Source organism: Plasmodium yoelii, assembly GCF_900002385.2.
Source record: "Plasmodium yoelii strain 17X genome assembly, chromosome: 10".
NCBI lineage: Eukaryota > Apicomplexa > Aconoidasida > Haemosporida > Plasmodiidae > Plasmodium > Plasmodium yoelii.
Genome location: NC_036182.2, coordinates 1,641,714 through 1,669,413, shown reverse-complemented (window position 1 = coordinate 1,669,413; position 27,700 = coordinate 1,641,714). Strand labels below are relative to the sequence as shown.

The following is a 27,700-nucleotide window of genomic DNA, read 5'->3' as shown; positions in this document are numbered from 1 at the left end:
TGTCTATATATTTTTCGACTTAATAACATAGTAAAAATTTCATTGTGAATTTTAATATTAACACATCTTCAATAAATTCCTAACAAAGTTGGCTTAAAAAAGGATCAATAGCATCACTAGTTTATAATAGTTAGAAGACATTTAAAACGATAATATCACTTTCAATTTGGAGAATAAGTACTTTTAATTTTTCAATAATGATTTGCATACAAACTGAAAATTTGATAATACTTTATATTTGTATTAACATTTTATTTTCTATTAGCATGTATATATACAAGAAATACATGATTGATATTCTTCAAAATATTGTATATGTTTAATTCTTTTAATATTTCTTCTATAAATTTAAATTATTTATCCTTTAAAACATAACAATTTAAAATAACAACATTACAATTATTATGTATAAACAACTAAATAAGTATTTCACTATTATACAACCTTTTCAAAATGCTCTATATTTTCATAGAATTATTGATCTACCTACATTATTATTACCCCCAAAAATATATAAATAGAACTATCTAATCATTTTGGCAAATTTTAATTTTTTATTATCCATTTCATTTTTTATATTTTATTTTGTTAAATGACAAAAAAATACACCAAATGAAAAGTTTAATGCAATCGTTTTTTTCTATAACTTCTTTTAATAATATTATTTCATCAGATCAAACACAATTTAGGGGGGCTTACCCCATATTGCATATCTCCATACAAAATAAAAAATATTTATGAATACCTATCTTGTATTTATTTAGTAAAAACTTAATATATGTTTTGAATAAATATAGCAAATATATTCGCGCTAAAATAATCCTAAAATTTTCCATATACAAAATGTTATTTTTCCAAATTTTTCTAAAATGAAATACTAAGAGGTGTAAATATAATATCCGATTTTTAAAGTGCCATTTCAAATGATTAAGCACATAACAAAAATTTCAGCCGATTTTATGAACTTTAAAAAACAAAAGATTATATATTTTTTTAAAAATACACAATAAAAAATAATATATCATAAAAAAGGAAAGGGAAGGAAGGAAAAGAACGGATATCAATACTTCTCTATTTCTTTATTACCACAAAGGAGTTATAGAAAATGTCGAATTTTTTTTAATAATGTTAAATGTATATAATCAAATTTGTTATAATTTTTGCTATATACTTCCAGTTATTTTTCTCATCAATATGAATGCTGCATGAACAAATAAATAAAACAAACAAAGAACAAAACCATGTATATATATATATATATATATGCATCTAGGCCGCCACTCGAAATCAGCTTATTGCTATTGTAACAACTCTCATTTTTTCGTCATCATATAAATTAGTAATACTGTAAATAAATTTTTTTGAAAATAAAGTACAAAGATGAAAATTCTAGGAAAAGATGAATATATAACTAAATTCGAAGCATTCGTTGTAATTAAAAAGGAATTGGAATATTCAAAAAACATAGATAAATATTTATGCAGTAAGTTGATAATAAAAGCAGATGACCCATTTAAAGATATATATGAAAAGAATTTTATAAAATTAGTATCAGATAAAATATTATATAAAAACTTACAAAAATATATTATTGACACAAATCCTCATTTAATATCAAAAGAGTTATATAATAAAGATTACCAAGAAATTAAACATTTAATTGATGATACTTTTAATAAAATTGTCAATTTTTTTAAAAATATAAGCATTTATAATATAGATAAGAAAGAAAAAATACAAATGATTGATATCAAGTGTATTAATTTTATTGATCTATATGTTATTATGGATTATGACGATAAAAAGTATGCACAAATATTTTTATTTCACATTCAAAAGATAATTACATTTATTTCTCTGTGTAACTGTTTACGAAACGGTACACATATTCTAATTATTTTTTTCTCTTTTAGGTGTGAAGAAAGTAAAATCGAACATATCTTAAATTTGTTAAAGGATGTACACATTACAAAATCTATTGAAATGGCATAGACATCCATTCATGGATTAATCAAACTGCATATTATACATATGTATGATTATTTTCAAATATGGAAACATATACTAATTTTCACAATATTATCTTTGTGCTCTTCTTTTTATATCTACTAAATAGTCATTAAAGAAACATTTACATTTTTTTTTTTTCAAGTTTATAAATACTCAAAAATGCATTTGAGTAATTTTTAACGGGGGATATAATGTTATTTATTTTTATTTAAAAAAACAATATATATAACATATTTCAAAAATATATCAATTTAAAATAGTAAAACAAATTTTTCATATTAAATATGTATATTGTTTATACATAAAACGTATTCATTCCATATATAATAAAAGTTCATAGAATCATTTCTGTTTTTCATGATTGCATATAATAAATTATAGTCTGGTATTTATTATATACTTTGATAAAGCAAGCTCAAAATAAATGATACAAAAAAATAGAAAAGCGCATTATTATTTTCTTTCATGCTTTTTTTAAATTTTGTCTTATCAATTAAAGCTTATATTTTTCTTTTATTTGTATCTTATTTTTTTGCCATTTTTTTTATTTTTGGCTTATTCAGACGAAGCCTTTTTGAGATATTCGATCAAATCTGCTCTTTCTTTTTCTTTTTTTATACCGGCAAAAATCATTTTCGTTCCTGGAATGTATAATTTGGGGTTAAGTAAATATTCATATAAATGCTTATCAGACCATATTATTCCAGAATTCTTATTTGCATCTGAATATGGAAAATCAGATTCTCCTGATTTTCTACCATAAAATCCATATAAATTGGGCCCTTGTTTAACAGCTCCACCTTTTAAACAAAAAAAATTTAATTAAAACAGTTGCAAAAATGTTAATACAAAATCGTTATGAAAAAAAAACGGTTTTCGTACGCATATTATAGTCATCTTTATTATAATACATATAAATATAGACTTATGGCTATATATATATGTCAATACATACACATATATGCGTATATACAACTCGAACATACTCATAAAAATATACTTATGAGGGGGTATCGACTTATATCAATACTTGTTCGTAATCATTAAAAATATATATATATATATACATCTTAATCCATAAATATAAGATAAAAAATATATTACCCTTATTCATTGTGTGGCATTGGGCACATTTTGCTTTAAAAATTTTTGCTCCTTTTTTATAATCACCAGGAGGGACATCAACTTGGGGTTCTGGTCTTTGTGACATTTTTTATGAATTTTTAAAATAATAAAAATTAATATTTTATATCTGTTTATTTTATCAATTATATTTTTTTCGTTAAACGATAAAAAACATAATTAAATTCAAATTAACGATTTTAAAAATGTATAATATTTTTTTCAATTATAAATATACAAATAAATATTATATTATATATAATATAAATATTGTATGTACTGATTTGCAGGAAAAATTATTTTTTTATAATAAAAAATTATATAATTTTTTATAGAGGCTTTACTATTAAAAATGTCAAAAGTAAAATAAAAAAATATATCATATGAACAAATATAATTTGTACCATAATTTTAAAATGGGTACATCTTGGCCTTTTTTTATGTATATGTGTAAATTATTTGTTACTATGTTGGGTTTTAAATGCGTTTATGTAACTTTTTTTTTTTTTTTGAAATAATAATTTTTTATAAATTAAAATATATATAATATCTTTCAAAAAAAAGAATGGATAGTTACTGCATATCATTATGTTTACTTTTCCAATTTAATACGCAATAAAAATATTTACTTCCTTAACATGGATATAAAATTGTTTTTTTTTTTTTTTTTTTACTTTAAAGAATATTTATATTGGAATTTTGTTTTATAACACATGAAATTAAAACATAACAAAAAATGGCAAAAGTGCCAATTTATTAAATTACTTTAACGGTTTAAAATTAGAAAAGTGAAAATATATAAACACATTCTTTATTTACATCGATACCATTTTCTCCACATTTGCACACACAAATAAAGTATCATAAAAACAAAAAAATAATAATTTAATTATTGATATATGTAGCAATTGAAAACACACCTTTCAAAACGATCCTAAAACATCCCTCGCCCATGATGAGGATGAAAAATTACTCAGAGAAGAGAAAAAATATATTACAAATACCATCTAAATCAATATTCTATCTTAGTTTCCAGGAAAAGTATTTTTTCTCGTCTATAGTACCGTTTCAAAAAAACAAAAATATGCAACTAATTTTCTATATAAGATTGAATACTTATTGTGCATAAGTATTTGAATTGTTCAATCGTATATCCCCATTAAAATTTGGGGTTTCTTATTTACTTGCCTATAAAAACACACGGTGTTATTCCTTGAGATAGACTCCTCTGAATACTGTACAAGATATGCTTTATTTGTGAGTTCATCAGTAAAACATGTTTTATCTGACTATTGCTAGGTGATATAGTATGATTCTTTTAGCACTTATCGCCTCAAGGTAGATATATAGTCTCCCTTTAGTTGTCTTCCATAATCACCGTTTTTGTCATCCTAACAATTTATATATAAGAAATATATCCAAGCATCGTGGTATAAATGTATTATAATAAATTTGTATTCACCTTTTAATTTAATTACTCATATACATAATTAAAAAATATATATAACAATAAAGCCATACAATATAATATAAAATAATTGCATTATTTAAATCATACACGATATGTTCATAACATGCGCTTACTTTATAACACTTTTAGCATAAGCATTAAATAATAATAAAATGTCATACGCATAATTATATAAATAAAATTAAGAAACATAAATATATGTGATGCACAAATATCTTATAACTTTTCATCATATTGTCGAGCTCTTATTACGAGGGACCCCGAAAATGCACAAAAAGGGTTTATTAATAAAAAACCGATTCAATATTTTTGGTTTTATATATAAAAATGAAATATTTTTATATTAAATGAGATATCCACATTTAGTTTTAATATATTTTTTTGATTGTCTTTGCACACATTATATGCGCTTAATGTTAAAATTTACTTTGCATACAAGGTTTATATGAATATTCATATATTCCTACGAGAAATAATAATTATTCTACAAACCATAATTATCGCAAATGCAATCATAATGTGCAAATACATTTATTATGAAAAGTAAAATATTTATAAAAAATAAAAAACAAAGGAAAAGACAAACATATGTGTTTAGTTATAGCATTTATACTATCCATAAAATCCATGTATCACACATGTTATATAAAATTTATAATGTTTAACTTAATTATAATAAGCTATATGTAAAAATATAAATTAATAGAATTTCTTCAATTAATATTACTTACAAAAAGTATCATATCTTCTAAATTCTCGTATTGAAAATATAAAAACTATATTGTTAAATATTTTAAAAATATAAAAAATGGATAGTGTACCTAGTGAAAATTATGAAGAATCTGAAAATGTGAACAATATAACTTCTGCTAGGCATTATTATGATAATTCTGAAAAATTGCGTAATACCGATGGCGTTAATAATGTAGAATATGAAAGTAATAAAAATGAACTAAAAATTGGCGAAAAAAAACAGCCAAAAATAGCAAAACATAAAAATAAGACAAAAAATGAAATATATAAAAATTCTATTAACCATCAAATAGAATTAAATGAAATAGACGAGTTCGATTTCAACATGGATAATATTAATTCTCCATTGAACGATAATAATTTAAAACCTGTGAAAAAATTTTTAAATTTTACCTTTGATGAAAATTCCTTCTTACCACCAACTGTATATTTTTGATAAACTTATTTATGATACATTTATAATAAATGTTTTGAAGTAAAAATATGGTAACCACATAAACATATATTTATTCATTCCCTTTTTTTATTTTTCAGTTTAATACACCTTATTTAATAAAAAATCATATTGTTCAATACATGGAACCCATATTTAAAAAGGCTAAAAAAAAAAGTTATTTGTGTTGTTGGGCATAAGCAGACAAAGGAAAAATACAAAAGCATATATTATTTAAGAGTTTTCACCATTAATGATCATTTAAATCAATTTTATATGAACATGATTAAAAATCCTAAAAGACAAATATTTATATATAGTGTGGCTTTTTAGTTATCTTTATTTTCGTGTGTACGCCACAAGTTGAAGAATAACATAACTTTTTTACTTTATCAAATTATAATGTATCTAAATAAAAGCCTAATATTTCTGATAAAATTCACTAGCTTTTTATTTTTTAAAGTGGCTATCTAAATCGCTAATTTTTATCCTGAAAAAAAATACAGTGATTTATGGATCTATATACATGTCTATAAAGCTATAAATAAAAAAAAAAAAAAAAAAGCCATTTTTATATCATATGTATATTATGATCATTTTAAATTATATGTTAATAAAATAAATAATAATATATAAGTATATTATAGCGTAATTTTTTTTATAAATAAAATGTATTTTTATTTTTAGCTAGTTGTTTCGTTAAAAAAAAAAAAATATGCCATGTATAGAATAATTCGACATATTTTATGCATATAAATAGCCATTTTTTGAACTTACCATATTTTTTTATTTCTCTCTTTTTTTGGAGAGTTTTATATTTTCAATTTTTATACTTAAACAATATATAATTTTTAAAGAAATACGGTTGTTTTATTCAATTAACTATAAAACAATATATCTAGCTATTTATAAAAAATATATAGCTAATTTCGAAATGGAAAATTGATAAATTTGTAAATTGTTTTTTTCATTTTTTAATAATTTTATATTTTCAATAAATTAATTTAATTTAATTTAAATTATATTATTTTATTATTATTATTATTTTTATTTTATTAATTTATTTTCTATATTTTTATAATTTGTTTTTTGTCTTTAATAAATTTTTGTTCTTTTATTTGTCTTTTTTTCGTTTTCTTACTTTTTTGTATTATAATTGCTCTTCTGAAAAAACAGCGTAATATATACATTAGTCATATTTAATTTTTTTTATGTTTTTTTATTAAATAATTTTTTTAAACATTGTCTACATATTCCTCTCTATAAATATATATACTTTTTAGCAATATATTTCTGCTTATATATATACCCTTTTTAGTACCTTTATATTAATCAAAATGAAAAGAATATTACTTTTTTTAATTCCTCTCCTTTTCTTAATAATAAAAATTGAAGGAGCAAGAAAAAATTCCATAAGAAATGTAGTAAGCGCATATCCCCATAATAATAATGTAAAGAATTTTTCAGCAGCAGAAATATTTGGACCCAAAACAACAGGCCAAGAGTGTGTAAAATGTCTACCAGAAAATTTTTGTGAGTGTGAATGTAGTTGTAAAAATAAAACAGGTTTTTCAATGAAATATAGAAATGCTAGTAAAGGATACAAATATTTGGATGGCGATGGCAGTAATCCATTGACCGACGTTAAGGCATCTTCACGATCCGATAATAACCAACGACACAGTCTTAATGCCGCCGCACAAGCAAAGGGACTAAAAGCAGCAACAAAATCTGATAATAATGACATTGATAATGGACCAGTAGAATGTTTCTCTTCCTGTAAAAGTGTAACAGGAGTTCAGACCGAAGAATGTAGCTGTTCATGTTATTGTTAATTATGCATAAACACTGTATTATTATAAGGAAATGTTTATTTATCAAAAAATATTAAAAGAAAAAAATATTTTTTTGTGTGTGTAACCTAGTCCGCATTATATATGAAGAATGTATCATTATACGAAAAAATGATTTTACATATATCTTATTATTAATAATATGCATCGCAATAATTAATTAGTAATTTTACGTACTTATATATAGTTTTGTTGCTTTTCCGAATATTTTATACTATTTTTTTAATTTACTTTAAAAACATACTCATAAACCCAAACATTTGTAAATACTTTTTTCGTGAAAAAAAATACAATGAAAGTTATTTAGTTTACATTATGAAGGTGAATAAATAATTAGCGATGAAAAAAAATATATATGTTTGCATAATGCATTCATATTTTTGGAGCAATTTTAAAATGTTTCGAAAAAAAAAACGCCCTACGATAAAATAGCAATAGTTATATTCTTCATTTTATAAATTAGTTTCGCGAAAAATATAAAAAACGCTTAATTTTTCTCGTTTTCATTATATTATTAAAAATAGCATGGATTGTTAAATTTAAGGATATGATAACTATAAGCTATAATAAATAATCAAAGATATAAGATTTAGAAACATGAAAAATAATACAATTACATATATAAAAACATTTTGATAATCAACAAAGATGGAAAATTAATAAAACAAGCTTCGATCAATTAGATATGCGTATTTTTTATCTATGAATAAATATATAATTATAAAATGCGCATAGTTTGTGCTGCTTTCTCATAAATATGAAACAAAGTAGATCAACAATGATGTCACTATTTAACGTTCGTTAATATAACATACTGTAACGATTTATAAATGACAATTTTAAAGCATATTAATGGGGTATATATTATTAAATAGTCTTGTATACACATATATTCTCAGTGGGTCTCACAAAATTTATGTGTAAATAGTTTTTTTCAAGAAAAAAGTAATGTCAGTATTTGATATTTCATGTACGTTTATAAATATATATACATATACCATATGATTAATCACAATGCCTCCAATAATTTATAAGAGTCCATTGCCTGTTCGACTAAAAGCACCCAAGGGAAGAATAACACCGCTTAATGAGCCAGATATAAAAATTGGGAAATCACTTATAGCAGCATGCCCCAAAAGGATAAGGGGCGAAAAATTAGAAGAAATGAAACAAATTATACGGAAATATTTAGGAAAAAAAAAAGAATATTTTATTAATGTTCATGCTACATATAGTGTAACGAAAAAACCAGATGGAACGAAAATGGGGCAGGGAAAAGGAATAATCGACTATTTTGTTGCTAGAGTACCATCAGGAAAAGCTATTTTTCATATACCAACAATTAGCCCATTTGTTTCCTTAGGTTTTGATGATTCGGTTTATAAAGTTTTAAAAAAAGCTGCAGCTAAAGTAGCTATCCCATGCATTTTTAGATCCCAAAATAATATATTCAAAGTGAATAATATTAAATATATTTCTCAAAATAAAGTTAAAAATGATCAAATGAAACAATTCAATCAATATCGAAATAAATTATTTCAAAAGGATGACGATCAAATTCCATAGAACACCATAAGAAACAGAAAAATATTTACAAAATGTAACTATATATTTTTATAATAAAATTATATAAAGTTGTTTAATACACAACATATACATTTTATTTTAGTTGCTAAAAAAATAACCAAAATACGTTGATATACCCTAAGAATATCGCCAAATGAAAATAAATATTCATTTTACATTTTTTTATTTAAAAAATAATTTATTTTATATATTAAATGGAATAATAAATTTTTTTAGTATAAAAACAACACCACTATAAAATATATACATATATAAAGGGCGCGCAGTGGGAAAATCAAATATAATAAATTTTAAAAAATCAAAAATAAGCACTATATTTTTTTTGCTGTAATAGCATTCCATTTTAATAATGCATACTATACTTTTTTATAGATATTTCAATTTTTTCCCTATATTTTTAGTAGTATAATTTTGGTTATTTATATTATTTGTTTTATTTTATTTTTTTGTGTTTTTTTATATTTTTAAATATTCCAAAATGCCATATATATATATAAATATTTTTCTTAAAAATTCCATTCATGTATAATACCTCTTATATATTACTCTAAAATGTAAAACAAATTTTATTTTCACCCATTTATTTTACTTTTTTGATCGTTTTAAAATTAACAAATTTGTAAATTAAAAAATTCCTTAGAATAAATAATTTTCAATGTTTTGTAGATATATATATTGCCTAATATCAATAATGATGATACATTAAAAAGAAAGAGAAAATAGGACGAATAAAATAATATTTTATGTATGCATTAGTAGGTATATGCAATAATATATATATATATACTTATTTGTGACATAAAGAGGGGATGATTTGTGGTTATCTCTCTTATACTTATCAATCTGCAGTGAAAATCTAACGATATATATGTATATAAAATGACAACAGCTGAAGATGACCAATTAGGTACAACGAATGAGGAAAGCAAGCCTCAAAATGAGGGGAATGACCAAATTTGTGAAAAAACAAATGACATAAATAATGTAAAAATAAAAAATAATAAAAAGATTGAAGGGAAAGCTATTATAAAGGATCACAATAAAAGAGGCAACTTAAGTTTATATGCTGAAATCCACAATAAGAAAAAAAACAAAAAAAAAAAAAAAAAAAAAAAAACTAAGGAAAAATATGATAAAGAGGATGAAATAGAAAACGAAAAAACAAACAAAAAAAAACACAAAGAAACCCAAGAACATAATAGTAGTAGCAGCGAAGAAAATGAAAAGTTTGATAGCTATGATGAAAGTGATAATGACAATATTTTATTAAAAAATAAAATTATCAATAATAAAAATGGACAAAATGGACAAAATGAAGAAAAAGTAAAACCTTATGATTATGAAAAATTGTTAGTATCTGAAAAAAATAAAAGTACTATATGGATAAGTTACATCGTTTATTATTTAGAAAAAGGGAATATACAAGAAGCTAGAAATGTAGCAGAGAGAGCATTAAAAACTATTGATATACATCTTATAGAAGAAAAACTAAATATATATTTATGTTATATAAATATGGAATGTGCTTATGGAGATAATTTAAATGAAATATTTAAAAGAGCATTACTTGTGAATAATGAAAAAAGTATATATTTACACACAATGAATATTTTAAAAATGAATAAAAAGTATAATGAATTAAAAGAATTATGTGAAGAAGCTATTAAAAAATTTAAATATTCAAAAAAAATATGGACTCGTTATCTCGAACTTTTGCATAACACACTAAACGATGAAGAATATGCTCATAATATTTTATTAAAATCTTTGCATGCATTACCAAAAAGAAAACATTTAAATATAATAATAAATGCAGCACGATTTGAATATAAATATTCAAATATAGAAAGAGGAAAAAATTATTTTGAAAAATTAATTCAGGAATATCCTAAACGATCAGATATATGGTTTACTTATTTGGACATACATATCAATTCATTAACAAAGGGAAAAAAAAATGAAAATGATGATGAAAATAAAAAAAAAAAAATAAAAAAATTAACTCTTAACGAATTACAATTTATTAGAAATATATTTGAACGATTTTTGTCAATCAAATTTAAAACACGAGTTATGAAAATGATTTTTACAAAATGGTTATTATTTGAAAAAAATCACGGAAGTGTTAACACACAAAAAATGGTTCAAAAAAAAGCTTATGACTATGTAGAAAGTTTGAACTCATTGGTATAAGCTCATGCCCATTTTTATATTGGCATATATATATATATTCCTTCGTGGAATTTATCCTTGTTTTGTTATTATGAACCCTTTTTATGTTTCATTTTTTACATATTTGTGTTTATTTTATAATTCTTAACTAATTATGTTTTTAGAATATAGACTTCATAGCAAAGAGCTGTGTACAAATATATTTTTCACCATTATATTGTCTCTTTTAATTTATTTAAATTTTTTTTTAATTTATTATTTTTTTTCCTTTTTTTTATTTATTTTTTCTTATAATTAAAAAATTACGACTTATGCAAAAACATTCTGTAACCAGGCCAATCATAAGGCGTGGTGAAATTGTTTGAGCTCAAAAAGTCAAGCAACTGATAAACAATATTATCTTCAAAATAAAATTTATTTTTTAAATTATCCAACAGTTTTTTTGATTCATTCCACTTTCCATTCAAATATAATTCCAGGCTTTGTTCAAATAAATTCAAATATTCTTCGGGATATTCCACCTTAACTAATTTTATGTCCCTACTTTTTGTATATTCTAAAAATAGCTGTAATCAAATTAGCATAAATATGTATATAATATATATGTATATATGCATGCTACATATTTCGTCTAACACCCACACATATGTATATATTACGTCATAGTCAAGATTTGATAACTGCTTTTTTCGTCTTCTTCTTTCTGTTTTTTTTTTTATATCATCAAAAATCTATGAAAATAGAAAGAAAACAGCGAAAATTAAACTTATTGAGCAAAATTATTTTCTCTATAATCTTAATATAAAGGCAATAATATATTCTACTGAGTTGCAATACTTTTGTCATTTTCCTATCCGAATTTGAGGTTGAACCAATAATATCGAACTTATTTATTGTCTTTTCATTTTGTATCTGAATAAGCAAGAAAAATTCAAAATATTTAAAAAAAAATTACTCGATATTTTATCCTTCACTTTCAAAAATACATGTATTACTATGAAAATGAACAGGCGTGCTATAAAGCCCACACTTTATTGATAAATAGTATGTATATATATATATATGGATATATTCACTCATATAATTATTATGTTTTAACTTTATTCAGACACAGGTCAACAGTGTACAAATTTAACGGGTTTGCGCATCCTTTCAATGTCACCCTGTCTATTTTCCTAAGCGATTTCTTCAATTTTAAGAATAATAAAAGGATGATTCTTACACTTGTGCATTTATTATATTATTTTGAAACTTTTTTATTTTTTTCAATTTAATTATACACTATTTCTCTTTCTTTTTTTAAGAAAGAACAATGCAACTCACTTTAAAATTCTCAGACATATTGTCGTAAAAATCGCCAGATATAATAATATTGCTTTTGTATATCTTTGAAATATCTTGTAGCCGGCTAGCTATGTTCACATTTTCAGATAAATAAGATAAATCAATTTTGTATCGACTTCCTATAGCTCCTTCAATAGCCCATCCAAAATGCAAACCAAAACTTAATTCTATAATATTATTGTTAACAAGTTCATCAATTTTCTCGCTTTTCAAGAACGTTCTTATTTTTTCTGACTGTATTTTTATTTTTAAATTTTTATGATATAGTATATTTAAAAAAAAAAATTTTTAATAAAATACTCTCATAAATATACATGAACTAGGCTATAAATATGTATATCAAATATTTCTAACATAAGATGTGCAGTAACACATCATTACCTGTTTTAATTTTATCAGTGTCTTTATTGTTGATAAAAAAGCTAAATCACAAATTCTGTTAATTTTTTTTTTTTCAGAATAATATTCATAGGATGTAACTCCTGTTTTGATATATTCTTGATTGGACAAATTTTTATTTAAACAATAATTTTTTTTATATTTCCATACTAATAAAAATGCATCTCCTATATTTTTATTTATCGACCCATCATAAAAATCACAACACTCATGAATTATTTCTGCAACTAAATTTATGAATATCATAATCTGAATAAAAGAAAGGAAAAATATATAACTATGCTGATGTGGACAAGTTATATTACCAGTTGATTCGAAAAATTTATTCCAAATTCACATAAGTAAAATAATCGAATATACAAATTGTTATAGTATATTATACAAACCTTTTCCTTTAAAGCTTCAGTAATTTCAGTAAAATTTCTTATATCACAAAATGAAAAAACAGAATAAACAATTTCTCCATTTATTAATAAATTTATTCTTTCTTGATCATTTATATTTTTCGATATAATTTTTGCTCCTGCTTCTCCAAATCCTTTAAAAAAAATATATGTAGATATATAACTTTAATACAATTTATTATCCTTATTATATTATACAAGAACCCCAAATATATTTTTTAATACTATATATATATTTATTTTGTATATAAAATATGATCATATATCTATTCATATTTATATGTATATATGGACATATATATATATATAGGAATACCAAGCAGCATTAAAGTTCCCAGTTTCATTAAATTCTCTTCCATTTTTAATATTTCATAATTCCCTTTTATACATTCTCTAATTTTTTAAATATAGAAAACATATAGACAAATAAATCATATCCATATATATCCACATATATACTAAACAAATAGGGATATAAAGTTTTTTTTTTTTTTTATTTACTTCTTCAATTGTTTAGTTCGTAAAATATTATCCAACTCATGGTTCAGTAACTCCTCTTGCATTTCTAGAGCTAATGTTGGGTTAGACCTAAATGTAATAATATAATATGTATACATAATAATAGTTCTATTAAATGATTATATAAGTACATATTTATTAATATTTTGATATATTTCCACCTTTTTTCCCTATTTCTTAGTGTGCATATTTCGTATATTTCCTTAGAATAATACACTTATATTATTTTTATTTTATTTTCTTACTTCATAAGTTTCAACTTTTTCAATATACTTTCTATTGGAAACAAGAGAATATTTAGCTCGATCGAAAAATAAAACAATATAAAAAAGGAAAACTGAAAAATTAAATATAATAATTATTTCATATAATCAAATTATCTAAGCATGAAATGTATAAATGGATAAATATAAAAGTGTTGTAAATATCAAGGATTTATATTTTGCTTTTTTCATGTTTTGGGTTGTCTTTTTTTTTCTCATAAACATATTTTAATTTATATTTTTCTTTCATATTTTTTCTTTCATATTTTTTATATATGCAAGTACCAATATAATGAATAGTTTTAATATCACTATATTCTTGATTTTTTGTATTATTTTTTTTTTTATGTTTATGTAAAAGATAAAATCTTTGGATTTGTAAACTCTCATTTCATATTGTCTTAGTTGACCTTAAAAAATCAGAAAAAACATATCAATGACAATAATAGATATAATAGTAACATTTGATATAGTTTATTTTATTGTATTAATTCTATTTTAGTCATTTTATATACTTGAATTTTTGATTGTACTATCCATGGTAATCTCTTCCTCATTTTGTGCATTAGGGATCTTCATGTCTAACAATTTCATCATCTCGGTCTAAATGAACATGTACATGTATATGTATATATATATATTACTCATATGTGTTGTCTTAAAAATATTGAATATGTTTTCTCTTTATTATTTTTTTATTTTTATTATTATTATTACATAGGGTGATTTTGTAAAATCCCATAATATGTGTTTCTCTTTTCCAATATTAATTTCTTTCTTGTTAACAAAATTTTGTAATTTTACTTTTGACTTAAAACTTATTAAATATTCTTCATCATTTTTTGTTCTTTGAATATTCTAAAATTAATGAATAAAATTTGGATTTTTTGTCTCTACATATTCTAATTTTATCTTTTTTTTCGAAATATTTCGTAGCGTACACTATAAAAATAAAGGGCTTTCAAAAATTCTGATTCATAGTGGTCATCAAAATTTGTTCTAAAAAAATTATTGCAAAATTATATTATAAGATAAAATAAATATGATTTAAAGAAAGAAAAAAAGAAATAAACCAACTAAATAAATATGTATGTTCTTTATACTATTCTCATAAATATGTGTATTTTTTTTTATTCCTAACCGGTCTATGTTATATATAAAATAGCTCATCGAACTTTTATTCCCCTTTGAAAATGTCACCTTAATAATATTAAATTGTTCATATATATATAGAGAGAGAGAGAAATAACATTTATTTTTACAAAAATCATAAACTAATGAGTTATATTTATGCCATAACTAAACTATTCTAGAACAACATTTGATATGTTATATAATTCAATACAACTTTACCAATTCAATCAATATATAGGATAGCATAACAAAAATTAAGGAAACAAAAAATCTTTTGATCAAAGTCAAGTGCATTTTATTTGTAAATTTTAAATTATCCTAATACAATTTCAAGACCATAAAAGGTATGTATATATATATAGGCAGACATATATAGGCAGACACATATAGACAGACACATATATATTTTTTTTACCTTCAAACATGTTTTATTTTTCATGCTTTCCATTTTTTCAAACTAAAAAATGAAATAAATAATGGGGTGTTAGAAAAATGGAATACAAATACATATATGTATGTTCTTATTTTATAGTTTTTTCGCTTTATTATATTTTTGACTAGCTTATTGGCTAAATATTCACGAAAGTATTATAACATTCCACTCATTCCGGTGCTTGTATTTGTCCTTAGTATGATCCTTGATTATTTTAATAACCAACCGATACATTTTTGTGATTTTTAAGGCTTTAAACAATTGAATCAAATAAAATATTTCTTCATTATTTATGTCTTCAACATGATAAAATCTATGCCAATCACAGTAAAAAATTTAAAAAGATAAAACAGAGATATATTTTTATGTATTTAATGGGAATATGATTATATATACACATGTTTATTTTATATAAATTTATTTTTTATTCTAATTAAATTGTTATACTTTTTAAAAGAGGAACACAAATAATTAAACACGTAATTTTCACAAATAGATAAGTCTCCAAATATCATAATTAATGACAAAACATCAAAAAACATAAAATAATAAATATAGGAAGTATTAATAGACAAATGAAATATTGTTTCAACAATATTAAGAATAATTAGAACAATAGTTATTGTATCCATCAATATATTTTGCCCCTAAAAATGATTACATAAATATATAATACCATAGTTGTGTGTTTTATATATATAATATTTTACATTGCTAGAAAATATGAAACATAAAATCATAAAAACGCATGTGCATATATTTATTTTCATCTTTATCTCTTAACCTTATCAAAAAATATGTACAAAATGTCTTTACTAAAAATAATTAAAATCAAATATAGAAAACTTAAACATTTGTGGAATCTTCGTGTTAGTATTTCAAAGTGTATATTCTATAATGTATATATATATATATTGTGTATATGTGTGTGTTTTTTATGGTGTGAACAAAATGAACAAAATAAACAATATTTATAATGAGCAAAGTAAAAATTATATTACACATGTTTAGTACTTTTTTAACCTTTATTTTTTGTTTTAAAATATTCTTATAACTTCTACGACATTTTTCTCCATGCATCGATTCCTATAAAAATAAATTTGTGCAATAAAAATTTTTCTCTTAAGAAAATGAACAAATCTGCCTATGGCTTATTTTTGAAACAATCCAAACAACTTAAAAATATATATATATGTGTACAATAGATCATTTTGCATACAAACTTATAGATATATATGGTGCAAATATTATGGATATAATTAGGAGTAGGTGCATTGTGACGATATTTTTATATCTCTCAATTTTTTTCTCCTTTTTTTTTCTCCTTTTTTTTTTCTGATTTTATTTGAAAAAATTTACATTTTCCGAAGTAAAGGAATACAAGACCTTTTCCTTAGATCGGCATTTTAAAAAAAACCTTTTTATTTTTTTACTTGGAAATATTTCCTTCGTACAAATGTCTTTAAAATCAGGCATCATTACATTATTATAATTATTTTGCAAATAAAGACATTTTTTTTATTTTGATATTGTAGAAAAAAATATCTACACTTGTAATTTAATTATTCAAATAAATTTATTTACATATTCATGTTTGCCTTATTTTATTATGGCTATTATTTTTCTTAGCATTTTACTCAGTATATTTTTTATCTCCCTTTTTTTAATCAGTTAATTATGCATAAATTATGGATGAGACTAGACGATATTTACTTTTTGCCCATTTATGTATGGGTACATAAATATGCACACATATGTGTCTACATTTTCGTTTTCCTTTTCTTTGCCTTTTTTTAATATTATTATACGATTATATATATATATATATATATATATTTATTTATTTATTATACAATTACAAATAGTTCAACTATTTTTCATTTACTATGAAATAAGTCTGAAAACTTCAATTGAGAACGTATGAATTAAAGAATGTTTTAAAAATCAAATAATGTTTAATACTGAAACAAAATTAAAAGACAAATTAATGAAATATTTTTCTCAAAATTTTGGAGATTTGAAACATTAAAAACGAAAAATAAAAAACAAAAACAAAAAATAAAATAGTGTAAATATCACTGTGCTACATATATTACCATACCCAGTAATATGCGTATAATGAAACTAAAAATAGGTATATGAAAAATGTAAGAATATAAAATATTTTATATTTTTTCGGAATTGAAACTATCCTCAATTAATTGTATATATTTGTGTACCATGCAAAATTTGCTTTTTACACACAATTTTTCTAAACTCTTCGTTATATTTCTGTATTTATGTCTTTAATTCTGTACTCCAATATAATCACGTTTATGATAAATCATATTATTATAATGTTTTATGCATTTTCATTGTTTTTTTTTTTTTATCATATCCTTTTATGGGTTAAAATAAAATACGACATTCCCTTTTCTTCCAATATGACATGGTTCACTTTTATATTCCAACAAATTAAAAGAACAAACCAAAGTAAATTTTTTATTAACCTTTCCTAATGTCAAATGTAGTGTTATATTATCATCATATTCTTCAATATTTTTTAAAGTAAAACTAATAAAAGAATGTTCTGATAAACAGTTAACAATACTAGGTAATAATACTTCATTTACAACATCCAGTTTTGGTAATTTAATTAAAAACAACTCATTTGGTACAACTTTATATATACAATTAACTGATCTTGAATTTTTATAAAAAAACCCTCCAGACGGACTTATATTTAAATTTCCGTGAGAAAAATCACAAACATGAGTATCTGTATTTTGTATTACTGAATACTCTTCAATTATTTCTCTTTTTAAATCAATTTTGACTTCACCTTCTAATAATTCAGATATTTGTTTTGGTCTCATAGTACAATAAAATAATATGTCTGTTGCATTTTTATCTATAACTAAACGATATTCTTTAACAGCTTTATTATTATGTTGTATATCATTTATTGTATATTTTAAATTTTTTGAATAATTACTTATATCTGCATTATTTATAAAATTATTTTTTAAAGGACAATATATTTTAGAGTTATTAAAACAATATATATCATATTCTTTATTTGCTAATATTCGAATTTCGTCTCCAAAATTGGGTTTAAGGCTGCAAATTATTTTCGTTTTGCTTTGTGGTATTATATTTAATTTATCAGTAAAATCACATGTACACACATTATTTCCTACATTTTTTATACCACTCGAATGACTATCAGGTTTTAGGTTGTGTGCAATAATATTTTCTTTCAAACATGTTATATGTTCATTAAATATTCCAAAAAAAAGCGGAAAAAAATATAGAAACAATTTTTTCATTTTATTAACTCAAAATTTGCTTTGGTTTTTTTAGCAAAAATATAATAGGGGACACATTATTGTACCTGTAATTATTATTTTACTTTTCCCTATTTTTTTTTCATTTTATAGTTTTGAGCAAAATGTGATAGTAATTTAAAAAATTACAAAAAAAGTGTATTCATTTTTTTTGGCGAAGATTATTTATATATATATGGGAGGGGGGGCTTTTTTTTTTTTTTACACTATATTGTTTAATTATATATACAATTTGTTCATTGAATTTTTACAACATGCATTTTTTAATGAAGAAAATTTATTATATATTAATTTATCTCTGTGTGTAAATAGTTATTGTGCTTTTATATTTTTTCATTATATTTTTTTATTATATTTTTTCATTATATTTTTTCATTATATTTTTTCATTATATTTTTTCATTATATTTTTTCACTATATTTTTTCACTATATTTTATTTATTTGTTTTTTTTCTCTTTTCAAATTATACGCATGCGTATAAACAGCTTCAATAAGAACGAACAACAGGCAACTTATAAAAAAAAAATTATTTATTTGAATTGTATATATAAATATGTATATATATTTATATTAAAAAATAATAGTAAACACAATAAATGTATTCATATTAAAAATACCACCAAATTTTTAATTTTATGGCATATTTATCAATCATTTTATTTTTTGTGCTTTTTCACATTTTTTTTTTTTCACACATTAATTTGATATACTCCTCCTCCTTGTTGCAAATACCATTTTATGATAATAATAATTTTTTCCAATAAAATTAACAAAATTAACAAAATTAACAAAATTAAAATAAGCTAAAACATTTGTTTGTTCTACACTCTTTCTATATAATTTTCTTGATTAATAAAGTGAAAAACAGATCTAATATTTTATCGAAATATTATATATGTTTCAGCATTAGTGCAAACATTTGTGCAAACATTTTTTGTTTTTTTAGCGAAATTTTTTGAAAATTTTCAACAAATATAAAAAACTTAGTAAAAATGGAAAAAACAGATTATTGTGTTGTTATTAAATTTTATAATTTAGCTATATTTTAAACATACAAATATATAAACCCATTATTAAAGGTCAAATATTGTTAAATTTTTTTTTTTTTTAATTTGCAATATATATATATTATAACATTTAATTGCCAATTTTTGAATAAGAACATATTATAATTTGTCCTTTCTATGGAAACACGTCTACATGCATGTATATGTACATAAACCATACATACATGCCATTTATATACATTTTTCTCTTTTTATAATTTAAAAAAGTAAGCAACCTTTATAATAAAAATATTACAACTCTTGGATTGGTCATTGATTTTATTCATGTTTACACATCCTGGAGTATAATATTATGCAATTTATAACAATTATATAATATACCAATAAAATACAAATACTGTATAAAAACATTTTATAATTCTTAGTTATTTATTATTTTAATCATACTTGTTGCTTATGTTTATTTCAAAAAGATTGAATAAATTTTTACGTAATTTGTGGAAAACATGCAAAAGTATGGCATAAAATATAATTTTTAAAAAAATTGTGTATAACAAATATATATTTATACATTTATTTATAATATATTGATTGGGATAGAAACTCAAACCTATTTTTATTTATCAGACATAACAAATAAAATTAGAGAATATATATTTTTTGGTAATTATGAAAAGTAATGGTCTCACCTCGTTCTATATATCTCTAAAAGATACTATATATACAATTCGTTCGCATGTCATATATATTATATATTATAATATTATATATAATAGATAAATTATTGTATATAAATATGACAATTATTAAAAATAAAATAAGGACATAAATTTACTATACTATAAAATTTTATATTCGCATTTTCAATTTTAGTAATGCTAAAAATATAATAAAAATATATATAACATTGTTTTTTCTATAAAAGTTCCTTTTTCCATTTTTTTTAAATACTATAATTTGGTTACAATACCATATATATTATTGTTAATAAAAAAAAATAATTAGTGCATAATGCATGTAAAAATTTGATTCCACATAAAAAAAATTTATAATATATTATATATGATAATAATAATTTTTTTGGATAAATTTTTTTTTTTTTGGCATATATTATAAAGGTTATTTTTTTGTCCTATGCATAAAACTTATAATTTAATTATACATATATTTCTTATTAAATAATACCAGTAATTTTATTTTTTTTATATATATTTTAAGACAAAATATTCCTAATTTAAATTTTTTCAACAAAATTTTCACTATTAAAATTATATAATGATCAGAATATAATATTTTTCTTAGTTTTTTTATGACTGTAAATATATAGACTATTATATATATTATATAATATATACATACATTTTTTTACATACGTTTCAAACCAACATTTATTTATTATTGTTTTATATAGTTTCATTCAATTTTTTATATTGTTATTTAATATATACAAAAAAAAAAATATTTTTAAAAAATATACTATAAAAATTTACAATCAATAAAATGGTAAACAAAAAGGTAGTAACATTTTCTCTTTTTTTACTTTTAAAATTATCCATAATCAAATGTAATAATGGAGCAAATGAAAATAACATTTTAAAAAATATGAATATTGATAGCTCTGACGAAGCTATTTATATGGAGAACCTTCAAAAATTAAAAGAATTACTTGATGAAAATAAATTATCTGAAGCTACTAAATTATTTAATGAAATGAAAACAGTATTAGACAATCATGGACATAGCGAAAATGATAATAACCAAATAATAGATGAAAATAATTTTTTTCCTGGAATTAATGATCATATATTTGATAATTTAATAAATCCTAATGATATAAAAGAAATGATAAGATTTTATATGTATTTACAAAATGTATTAAATTCAAAAAATGAAACATCGGAAAAAAAAATGGTAAAAAAATTTTTAAGAAAAACAATGGAAAAAGTCAAAAATAATAGTGAAAATAAATCTATTGATGAAATTATTAATGATATTGAAGGTCATGATGAAATGTTAGAAAAGTTAGCTAGCTTAATGAAAATGAATAAAGATGAATTAAAAGATCCAGAAACTAAAAATAAATTAAATCAAATTTTAATAGGCATGATAAAATTTAGAGAATATACAAATGATAGTAGTGTTACAGAAGCTTTATTGAACGATATTCAAATTCATGAAGTACCATCAGAAGATGGATCTAAAAAACCCAAATTACAAGTCAATATTAGTAACAGTAAAGCACATTTAGATATTTTACATAAAGCAACAAAATTTATGGGAATGGAAATCGATCATGAAGAATTAAAAAATTTAACAGTTAATAATAAATGGTATGAAAACTTTTTGACTAATATTATTAACAGTTCAGATGAATTATGATGAACATGAACAAAAAAAAAATACCCATTTTTATGCTATCAATATAGACTAAATCCTGGGTATACATAAATATATATATATACACCGGTTTTATACTGACAATGTTTTCACATTACTTAGCGACGTTATCCATAATGATAACTTTATTTTCGCGTTGTTAAATGTGCTGCACCGACATATATAAAATAATACTTTTATTAAACATATAATAATGAATGCTTTGGTAAAACACATATATATTGTATATATGTACTGTGCATTATTTTATATATCCCCCTATCCACATGTATTATGTTTTTACAGCTTTATATTGATTTCTATGTAATATAGTTATATCTATATATTATTTGTATGATTAATAGATTTACACGTTTTAATAAATATATACTATACAGATTTATAATATATATTTTTTTAAGTACATGATTTAATGATAATATTGCTTTATTACATTTAACAGTATATATATATCATGTATATAGTTATACTGTATTTTACTTATTTTAGCATATACACTTATTTATGTATTCGGTTTTATATTGGTATTTATCAACTTTATTTACTTGGTTATGACATTTTTTCATAATAATTTTGTCAAATTACATAAGCATGTATTATATATATATTACATCATAATATGCATATTATTTTTATATATACCATACAAACTATTTTATTGTAATATATTTTGAAAATAGTCTTTAAATAAAGTTATAATATATTAATAGGAAAAAATAATATCGGTTTATAAGTATAAATCAATATTATGGTTTTTATTTTTTTGGAAATCCCCCTGGAAAAACTGAAAAATATTGAAAATGTTGAAAAATATTGAAAATGTTGAAAAATATTGAAAATGTCGAAAAATATTGAAAATGTCGAAAAATAGAATAAATAACTTTGGTCTTTAAGATTGTTCTATGTTTATACTTATTATAAATTTCAATAGAAAGGCAACTAATTATAACCCATAATTTATACGTAGACATTTATAAAATGAACAAAACTTTGTATATTAACAAAAGAAATATATTTTATTTTTTTAATTTAATACACCCATACCATATGTTGTCCATATAAATATTTTTGCACAATATCTGGATGTATACAAGGGTTCAATTGGGCTCGAATGTATTGTATTGTAGTATATTGAGTATATATCAAAAGGCAAAAATTGGAAACTAAGGAAACTCTTCCTTAATAATTCTTCCTTAATAACTCTTCCTTAATAGCTCTTCCTTAATAATATATGTAATTGTATTTCACCATTGTTTAATTGAACCCAAATATTAACTTTTGTTTCAATAATAAATGACATCAATGTTATGGTTTACATCAGTAGTATGGTTTATCACATATTAATTTCCATATATCGATATAAATAAATGCTCAATTATTTGTTTTTTTCTTTTCTTTAATTTTTTTGCAGTTTTTCATACACTATTTTAACTTTATTATTTTATAATTTATAGTTCAATACAATAGGCTCATAAAATAAACCGTTTTATTTTTTTTTTTTCATTTTCACCTATTTACAGGTACCCAATTAAATAACAGTACGTTATCAAAAGCTTATTTAGTTTGTATGTATTTTTCCTCATATGAAAATATTCATTTAACAAAATTTAAGAGCATTAAACCCAAAAAAAGGTTATACATATACATTAATTTTTATATTCCCCTTTGATAATAATATTTAAAAATGTTATATCGGTAAGGTTTTCTTCTTCATGATAATTTTAATTTGAATTGGCAAACAAGTAAAATAAAAAAAAAAAAAAAAAGGGGGGGGAGATAAAAGAAACTGAACAAAATAAAAATAAATTAATATCGGTATAGTATACACGTTTATAATCATGGATGATGACAGAATTAAAGACATTTATTCAATATTAAAAACCAAAAATAAAAAAGAATGGGGAGAATTAATGCAACAATTAACAAAAGATCAAAAACGAAAATTAGTATATTATATCAAAAAAAAAAATAAAAAATCACGTGAGTTAAAAAGACATATATATTTGAACTATATGTATACTCGTTCTGTAGAAAATACACTTGTGCTATTTATACAAATTCATATATGTATAAACATGCTTATTATGTATAAACATGCTTATTATGTATAAACATGCTTATTATGTATAAACATGCTTATTATGTATAAACATGCTTATTATGTATAAACACATTTATTATGTATAAACACATTTTCAATTCCCTATATAATTTATATGCTTTTTCTTTTTAGTGAATAAAATTAAGAATATTAAGATTGATAAAAACGTCGATAAAAACAAATGCAAGCCTAGCCGTTATTATGGACATGTCCTAATTGATTATTCCAATGTAAGTTTCCTATGAAATGCCCAAAACTATAAAGACAGTTGAAATAAAATTACAAAATAAATTAAGACTATTATTTTGTATTAGTCCTTTTTTTTTTAAAAAAAGAGGAAAAGTGATAATATTTAAAAATTTTAATTGCTTTAATTTATTTGCTATCTCGAAGTACCGTTTTAATGTTGATATTTGGTTACATATTGTTCAACTAAATTTAAATTAGCTAGCTCGGCTTTATTTATTATTTTTTTTTATTGCCGTTCAGGTAAAATATGATCTAAATTTAAAAAATTATATAGCTAGAATATTGCGAATTTATAAACTAGAAGATAATTTCAATTTTATAAAAGGGTTGCATTTATATATGAATATTTTATGTTATGTTATATTTAAAAAGTTTTCATATGAGTATAAAAATGATAATAAAAATAAGGATCTTTTAGTATTTCTAAAAAAAATATTCCCATTTGAATTTCAAAATTTTCAAGACGTATACAATAAGAGGTGGAGTAATGATTTTACCTCTCCTGAAAATATAATAAAACAACAGGATAATGTCGAAATTGTAAAAGAAGTATACAATGTTGATGATAACAAATTAGAGTCAGACGGTATAAATAAAAAAGTAAATAATACATTTAATATTTCCGATAAAGGAAAAGATGAAAATACACTAAATCATGAAAATAAATATGCCAATACAAGTAACATAAAAAATATTGCTAATAGCAGCAGTATTTGTTTGAATTTATATAACAATAACAATGTGCTGAATCATAAGGAAAAGAATGGAATGAATATCAGGTGTATGAGTAATAATATGGAAAATGTATTAATAAAAACAGAAAAGATAGATGATATTGATAATAATGTTAACCATCAAAGTGATGATGACAATTGTTATGATAGTACTGAACATAACATGTCTATTGGAGAAAATAATAAAGAATATAATTTGGAGGAATTAAAAAAATCCGTAAAAAAAGAATTCATATATGATGATTATATCTTTAAAAATAAAGATATCCAAAAAATTATAAAAAACTTATTTGATGAGAAAAGATTTGATTATCGTCTTCGTTTCAGAAGTATATTATCACAAACCTTAAATAATGAAGAATATAAAAAATATTGTGATTTAAGAGAAAAGCTATTTAAATATAAAAAAAAAAAATTTATGAAATGGATATCTCAGTTTACTAAAATTAATTTATTAGATTTATATGCAGTAAACTTTTTTATATTTTTATTTTTGGATCGATTATATTTAATTATCGAAACATATATTAGGTTAAATTATTGCGGAAAGGAATACCCTCATGAGTCTAGTGATAATTTTTTAGAAGATATAAATGAATTTCAAACATTTAACAATATATTAAATATATTTGGAGATGCAAATCCAACAGAACAGGAAAATACACTAAGAAATGGTTTTAATAATAATGCAAAAAACGAACAACACATTCAAAAATTTAAAGAAACTTACAATAATATAATTAAGGAAAAATTTTCAAATTTTTTTTACTCAATAGAATTAATATATAATGTAGATGTATATAATTTTAAAATAAAAAATAAAATAAAATTTGAACAATTAATAAATACTGATATATCTACATATATCAATGAAACAAATGTTTATGATATAATTAATTACGATAAAAATGTAAACTCAGATCCATGGAAAGCCTTAGCTAACTTCGCTTTGCTTCACAATAGGTAATGGAAAATTAACATAACGAATAGCATATTGGTTTTCAAAAGTTTGTTGTATCTATGCACCCATATATATATACATACACATATATTATTATTATTTTTTAATAGGAACCTAAAACTGGAGAAGTTTGACTGTTTTTCGCTCTTTTTAATCGTACGATTTAAATTTTATCTCGAAGAATTTAAAGAAAATGCCAATATCGATTATATTTATAAAACTGTAAAGGAAGAATTTGATAAGGTGCAAAATTATTTGGAGTCTCAAAATGGGCTAAATGATGTAAGTAAAGATATAGAAAATAAATTGAGTATAAATGAAACTAACGAAGAAAACCAAAATGATGAGAATGAACATGATGAAAATAGTCCTAACGATTTCGAGATCAATCACTTAGTGAATCTTTACCTTGATCTCCAAAAGGAGCTAAAAAAGGTACACTTTTTACTACTAAAAGAAAATATAAAAATTTGAAAAAAATATTAACTTTTGTTCAGTTTGTTATTATTACTTTTATTTTTTATACTACCTATTATATTATATACCTTTAGGTAAATGACTACATGAAATTTTATGGAAATTTAATATCCTTTGTAAATTTTATACAAGAATATGCCACTAAATCAGTCAAAAACATTGTAAAATCAGAAACAAATGAAGAGAAAAAAAAATACTTCGATTTATCTTTTTTTTTAAGCACATATGTTAAAGAGCAATTTAAAACAGAATAAAAAGATATATTCATTTTATTTCAGTTATATATATTGTGAATAGACACATATACTATCTCAATTTTGAGCCTGTGTGTAAATATTTTATTTACATATTTTTTTAGCATTATGACCTATCCCCGTTTTATATACTCAAAATCTTTACTTTATAAAACATCTTTGATAAATGTTTCCTTTTATTTATTCTGGATTATAATTCTAAACGAGAATTTTTCAGTCTACATAATCCCCTAATACTAATACAATCTTTTATAATATTTTTTTTGTTCTTTTATTTTATTTTATTTTTTTAAATT

At 21.6% G+C, this 27,700-nt stretch overlaps 10 protein-coding genes across 10 annotated transcripts; 7 read left to right on the top strand and 3 right to left on the bottom strand.

Annotated features, from left to right (window-relative positions):
* Positions 1–1,380: 1,380 nt before the first annotated feature.
* Positions 1,381–1,992, top strand: PY17X_1040500 (DNA-directed RNA polymerase II subunit RPB4, putative; the record flags this gene model as incomplete). The annotated part of the gene is made up of 2 exons (XM_022956362.1): positions 1,381–1,805; positions 1,914–1,992. The coding sequence occupies 2 exons, from the start codon at positions 1,381–1,383 to the stop codon at positions 1,990–1,992; spliced, it is 504 nt and encodes a 167-aa protein (XP_022813410.1).
* Positions 1,993–2,565: 573 nt separating this feature from the next.
* PY17X_1040400 (cytochrome c, putative) lies at positions 2,566–3,220 on the bottom strand (the record flags this gene model as incomplete). The annotated part of the gene is made up of 2 exons (XM_720795.1): positions 2,566–2,810; positions 3,115–3,220. The coding sequence occupies 2 exons, from the start codon at positions 3,218–3,220 to the stop codon at positions 2,566–2,568; spliced, it is 351 nt and encodes a 116-aa protein (XP_725888.1).
* Positions 3,221–5,411: 2,191 nt separating this feature from the next.
* On the top strand, positions 5,412–5,989 carry PY17X_1040300 (conserved Plasmodium protein, unknown function; the record flags this gene model as incomplete). The annotated part of the gene is made up of 2 exons (XM_022956361.1): positions 5,412–5,780; positions 5,891–5,989. The coding sequence occupies 2 exons, from the start codon at positions 5,412–5,414 to the stop codon at positions 5,987–5,989; spliced, it is 468 nt and encodes a 155-aa protein (XP_022813409.1).
* Positions 5,990–7,126: 1,137 nt separating this feature from the next.
* Positions 7,127–7,624, top strand: PY17X_1040200 (secreted ookinete adhesive protein, putative; the record flags this gene model as incomplete). Its single annotated transcript, XM_022956360.1, has 1 exon — positions 7,127–7,624. The coding sequence occupies one exon, from the start codon at positions 7,127–7,129 to the stop codon at positions 7,622–7,624; it is 498 nt and encodes a 165-aa protein (XP_022813408.1).
* A 1,032-nt stretch (positions 7,625–8,656) lies between these two features.
* On the top strand, positions 8,657–9,208 carry PY17X_1040100 (ribosomal protein L16, mitochondrial, putative; the record flags this gene model as incomplete). The annotated part of the gene is made up of 1 exon (XM_723117.2): positions 8,657–9,208. The coding sequence occupies one exon, from the start codon at positions 8,657–8,659 to the stop codon at positions 9,206–9,208; it is 552 nt and encodes a 183-aa protein (XP_728210.2).
* Positions 9,209–10,108: 900 nt separating this feature from the next.
* PY17X_1040000 (uncharacterized protein) lies at positions 10,109–11,422 on the top strand (the record flags this gene model as incomplete). The annotated part of the gene is made up of 1 exon (XM_723116.3): positions 10,109–11,422. The coding sequence occupies one exon, from the start codon at positions 10,109–10,111 to the stop codon at positions 11,420–11,422; it is 1,314 nt and encodes a 437-aa protein (XP_728209.3).
* Positions 11,423–11,703: 281 nt separating this feature from the next.
* On the bottom strand, positions 11,704–17,373 carry PY17X_1039900 (adenylyl cyclase alpha; the record flags this gene model as incomplete). Its single annotated transcript, XM_022956359.1, has 22 exons — positions 11,704–11,967; positions 12,061–12,132; positions 12,239–12,313; positions 12,501–12,587; positions 12,725–12,979; positions 13,127–13,393; positions 13,531–13,682; positions 13,865–13,941; positions 14,050–14,136; positions 14,313–14,404; positions 14,616–14,740; positions 14,846–14,933; positions 15,048–15,188; positions 15,272–15,329; positions 15,472–15,530; positions 15,684–15,782; positions 15,880–15,921; positions 16,060–16,210; positions 16,345–16,544; positions 16,682–16,789; positions 16,921–16,983; positions 17,257–17,373. 22 exons carry the CDS (start codon positions 17,371–17,373, stop codon positions 11,704–11,706), a joined length of 2,679 nt encoding a protein of 892 aa, XP_022813407.1.
* A 905-nt stretch (positions 17,374–18,278) lies between these two features.
* PY17X_1039800 (conserved Plasmodium protein, unknown function) lies at positions 18,279–19,205 on the bottom strand (the record flags this gene model as incomplete). Its single annotated transcript, XM_722390.1, has 1 exon — positions 18,279–19,205. One exon carries the CDS (start codon positions 19,203–19,205, stop codon positions 18,279–18,281), a length of 927 nt encoding a protein of 308 aa, XP_727483.1.
* A 2,526-nt stretch (positions 19,206–21,731) lies between these two features.
* On the top strand, positions 21,732–22,610 carry PY17X_1039700 (conserved Plasmodium protein, unknown function; the record flags this gene model as incomplete). The annotated part of the gene is made up of 1 exon (XM_022956358.1): positions 21,732–22,610. The coding sequence occupies one exon, from the start codon at positions 21,732–21,734 to the stop codon at positions 22,608–22,610; it is 879 nt and encodes a 292-aa protein (XP_022813406.1).
* A 1,856-nt stretch (positions 22,611–24,466) lies between these two features.
* On the top strand, positions 24,467–27,404 carry PY17X_1039600 (conserved Plasmodium protein, unknown function; the record flags this gene model as incomplete). The annotated part of the gene is made up of 5 exons (XM_022956357.1): positions 24,467–24,608; positions 24,862–24,959; positions 25,219–26,675; positions 26,784–27,108; positions 27,225–27,404. The coding sequence occupies 5 exons, from the start codon at positions 24,467–24,469 to the stop codon at positions 27,402–27,404; spliced, it is 2,202 nt and encodes a 733-aa protein (XP_022813405.1).
* Between the last annotated feature and the right edge of the window lie 296 nt (positions 27,405–27,700).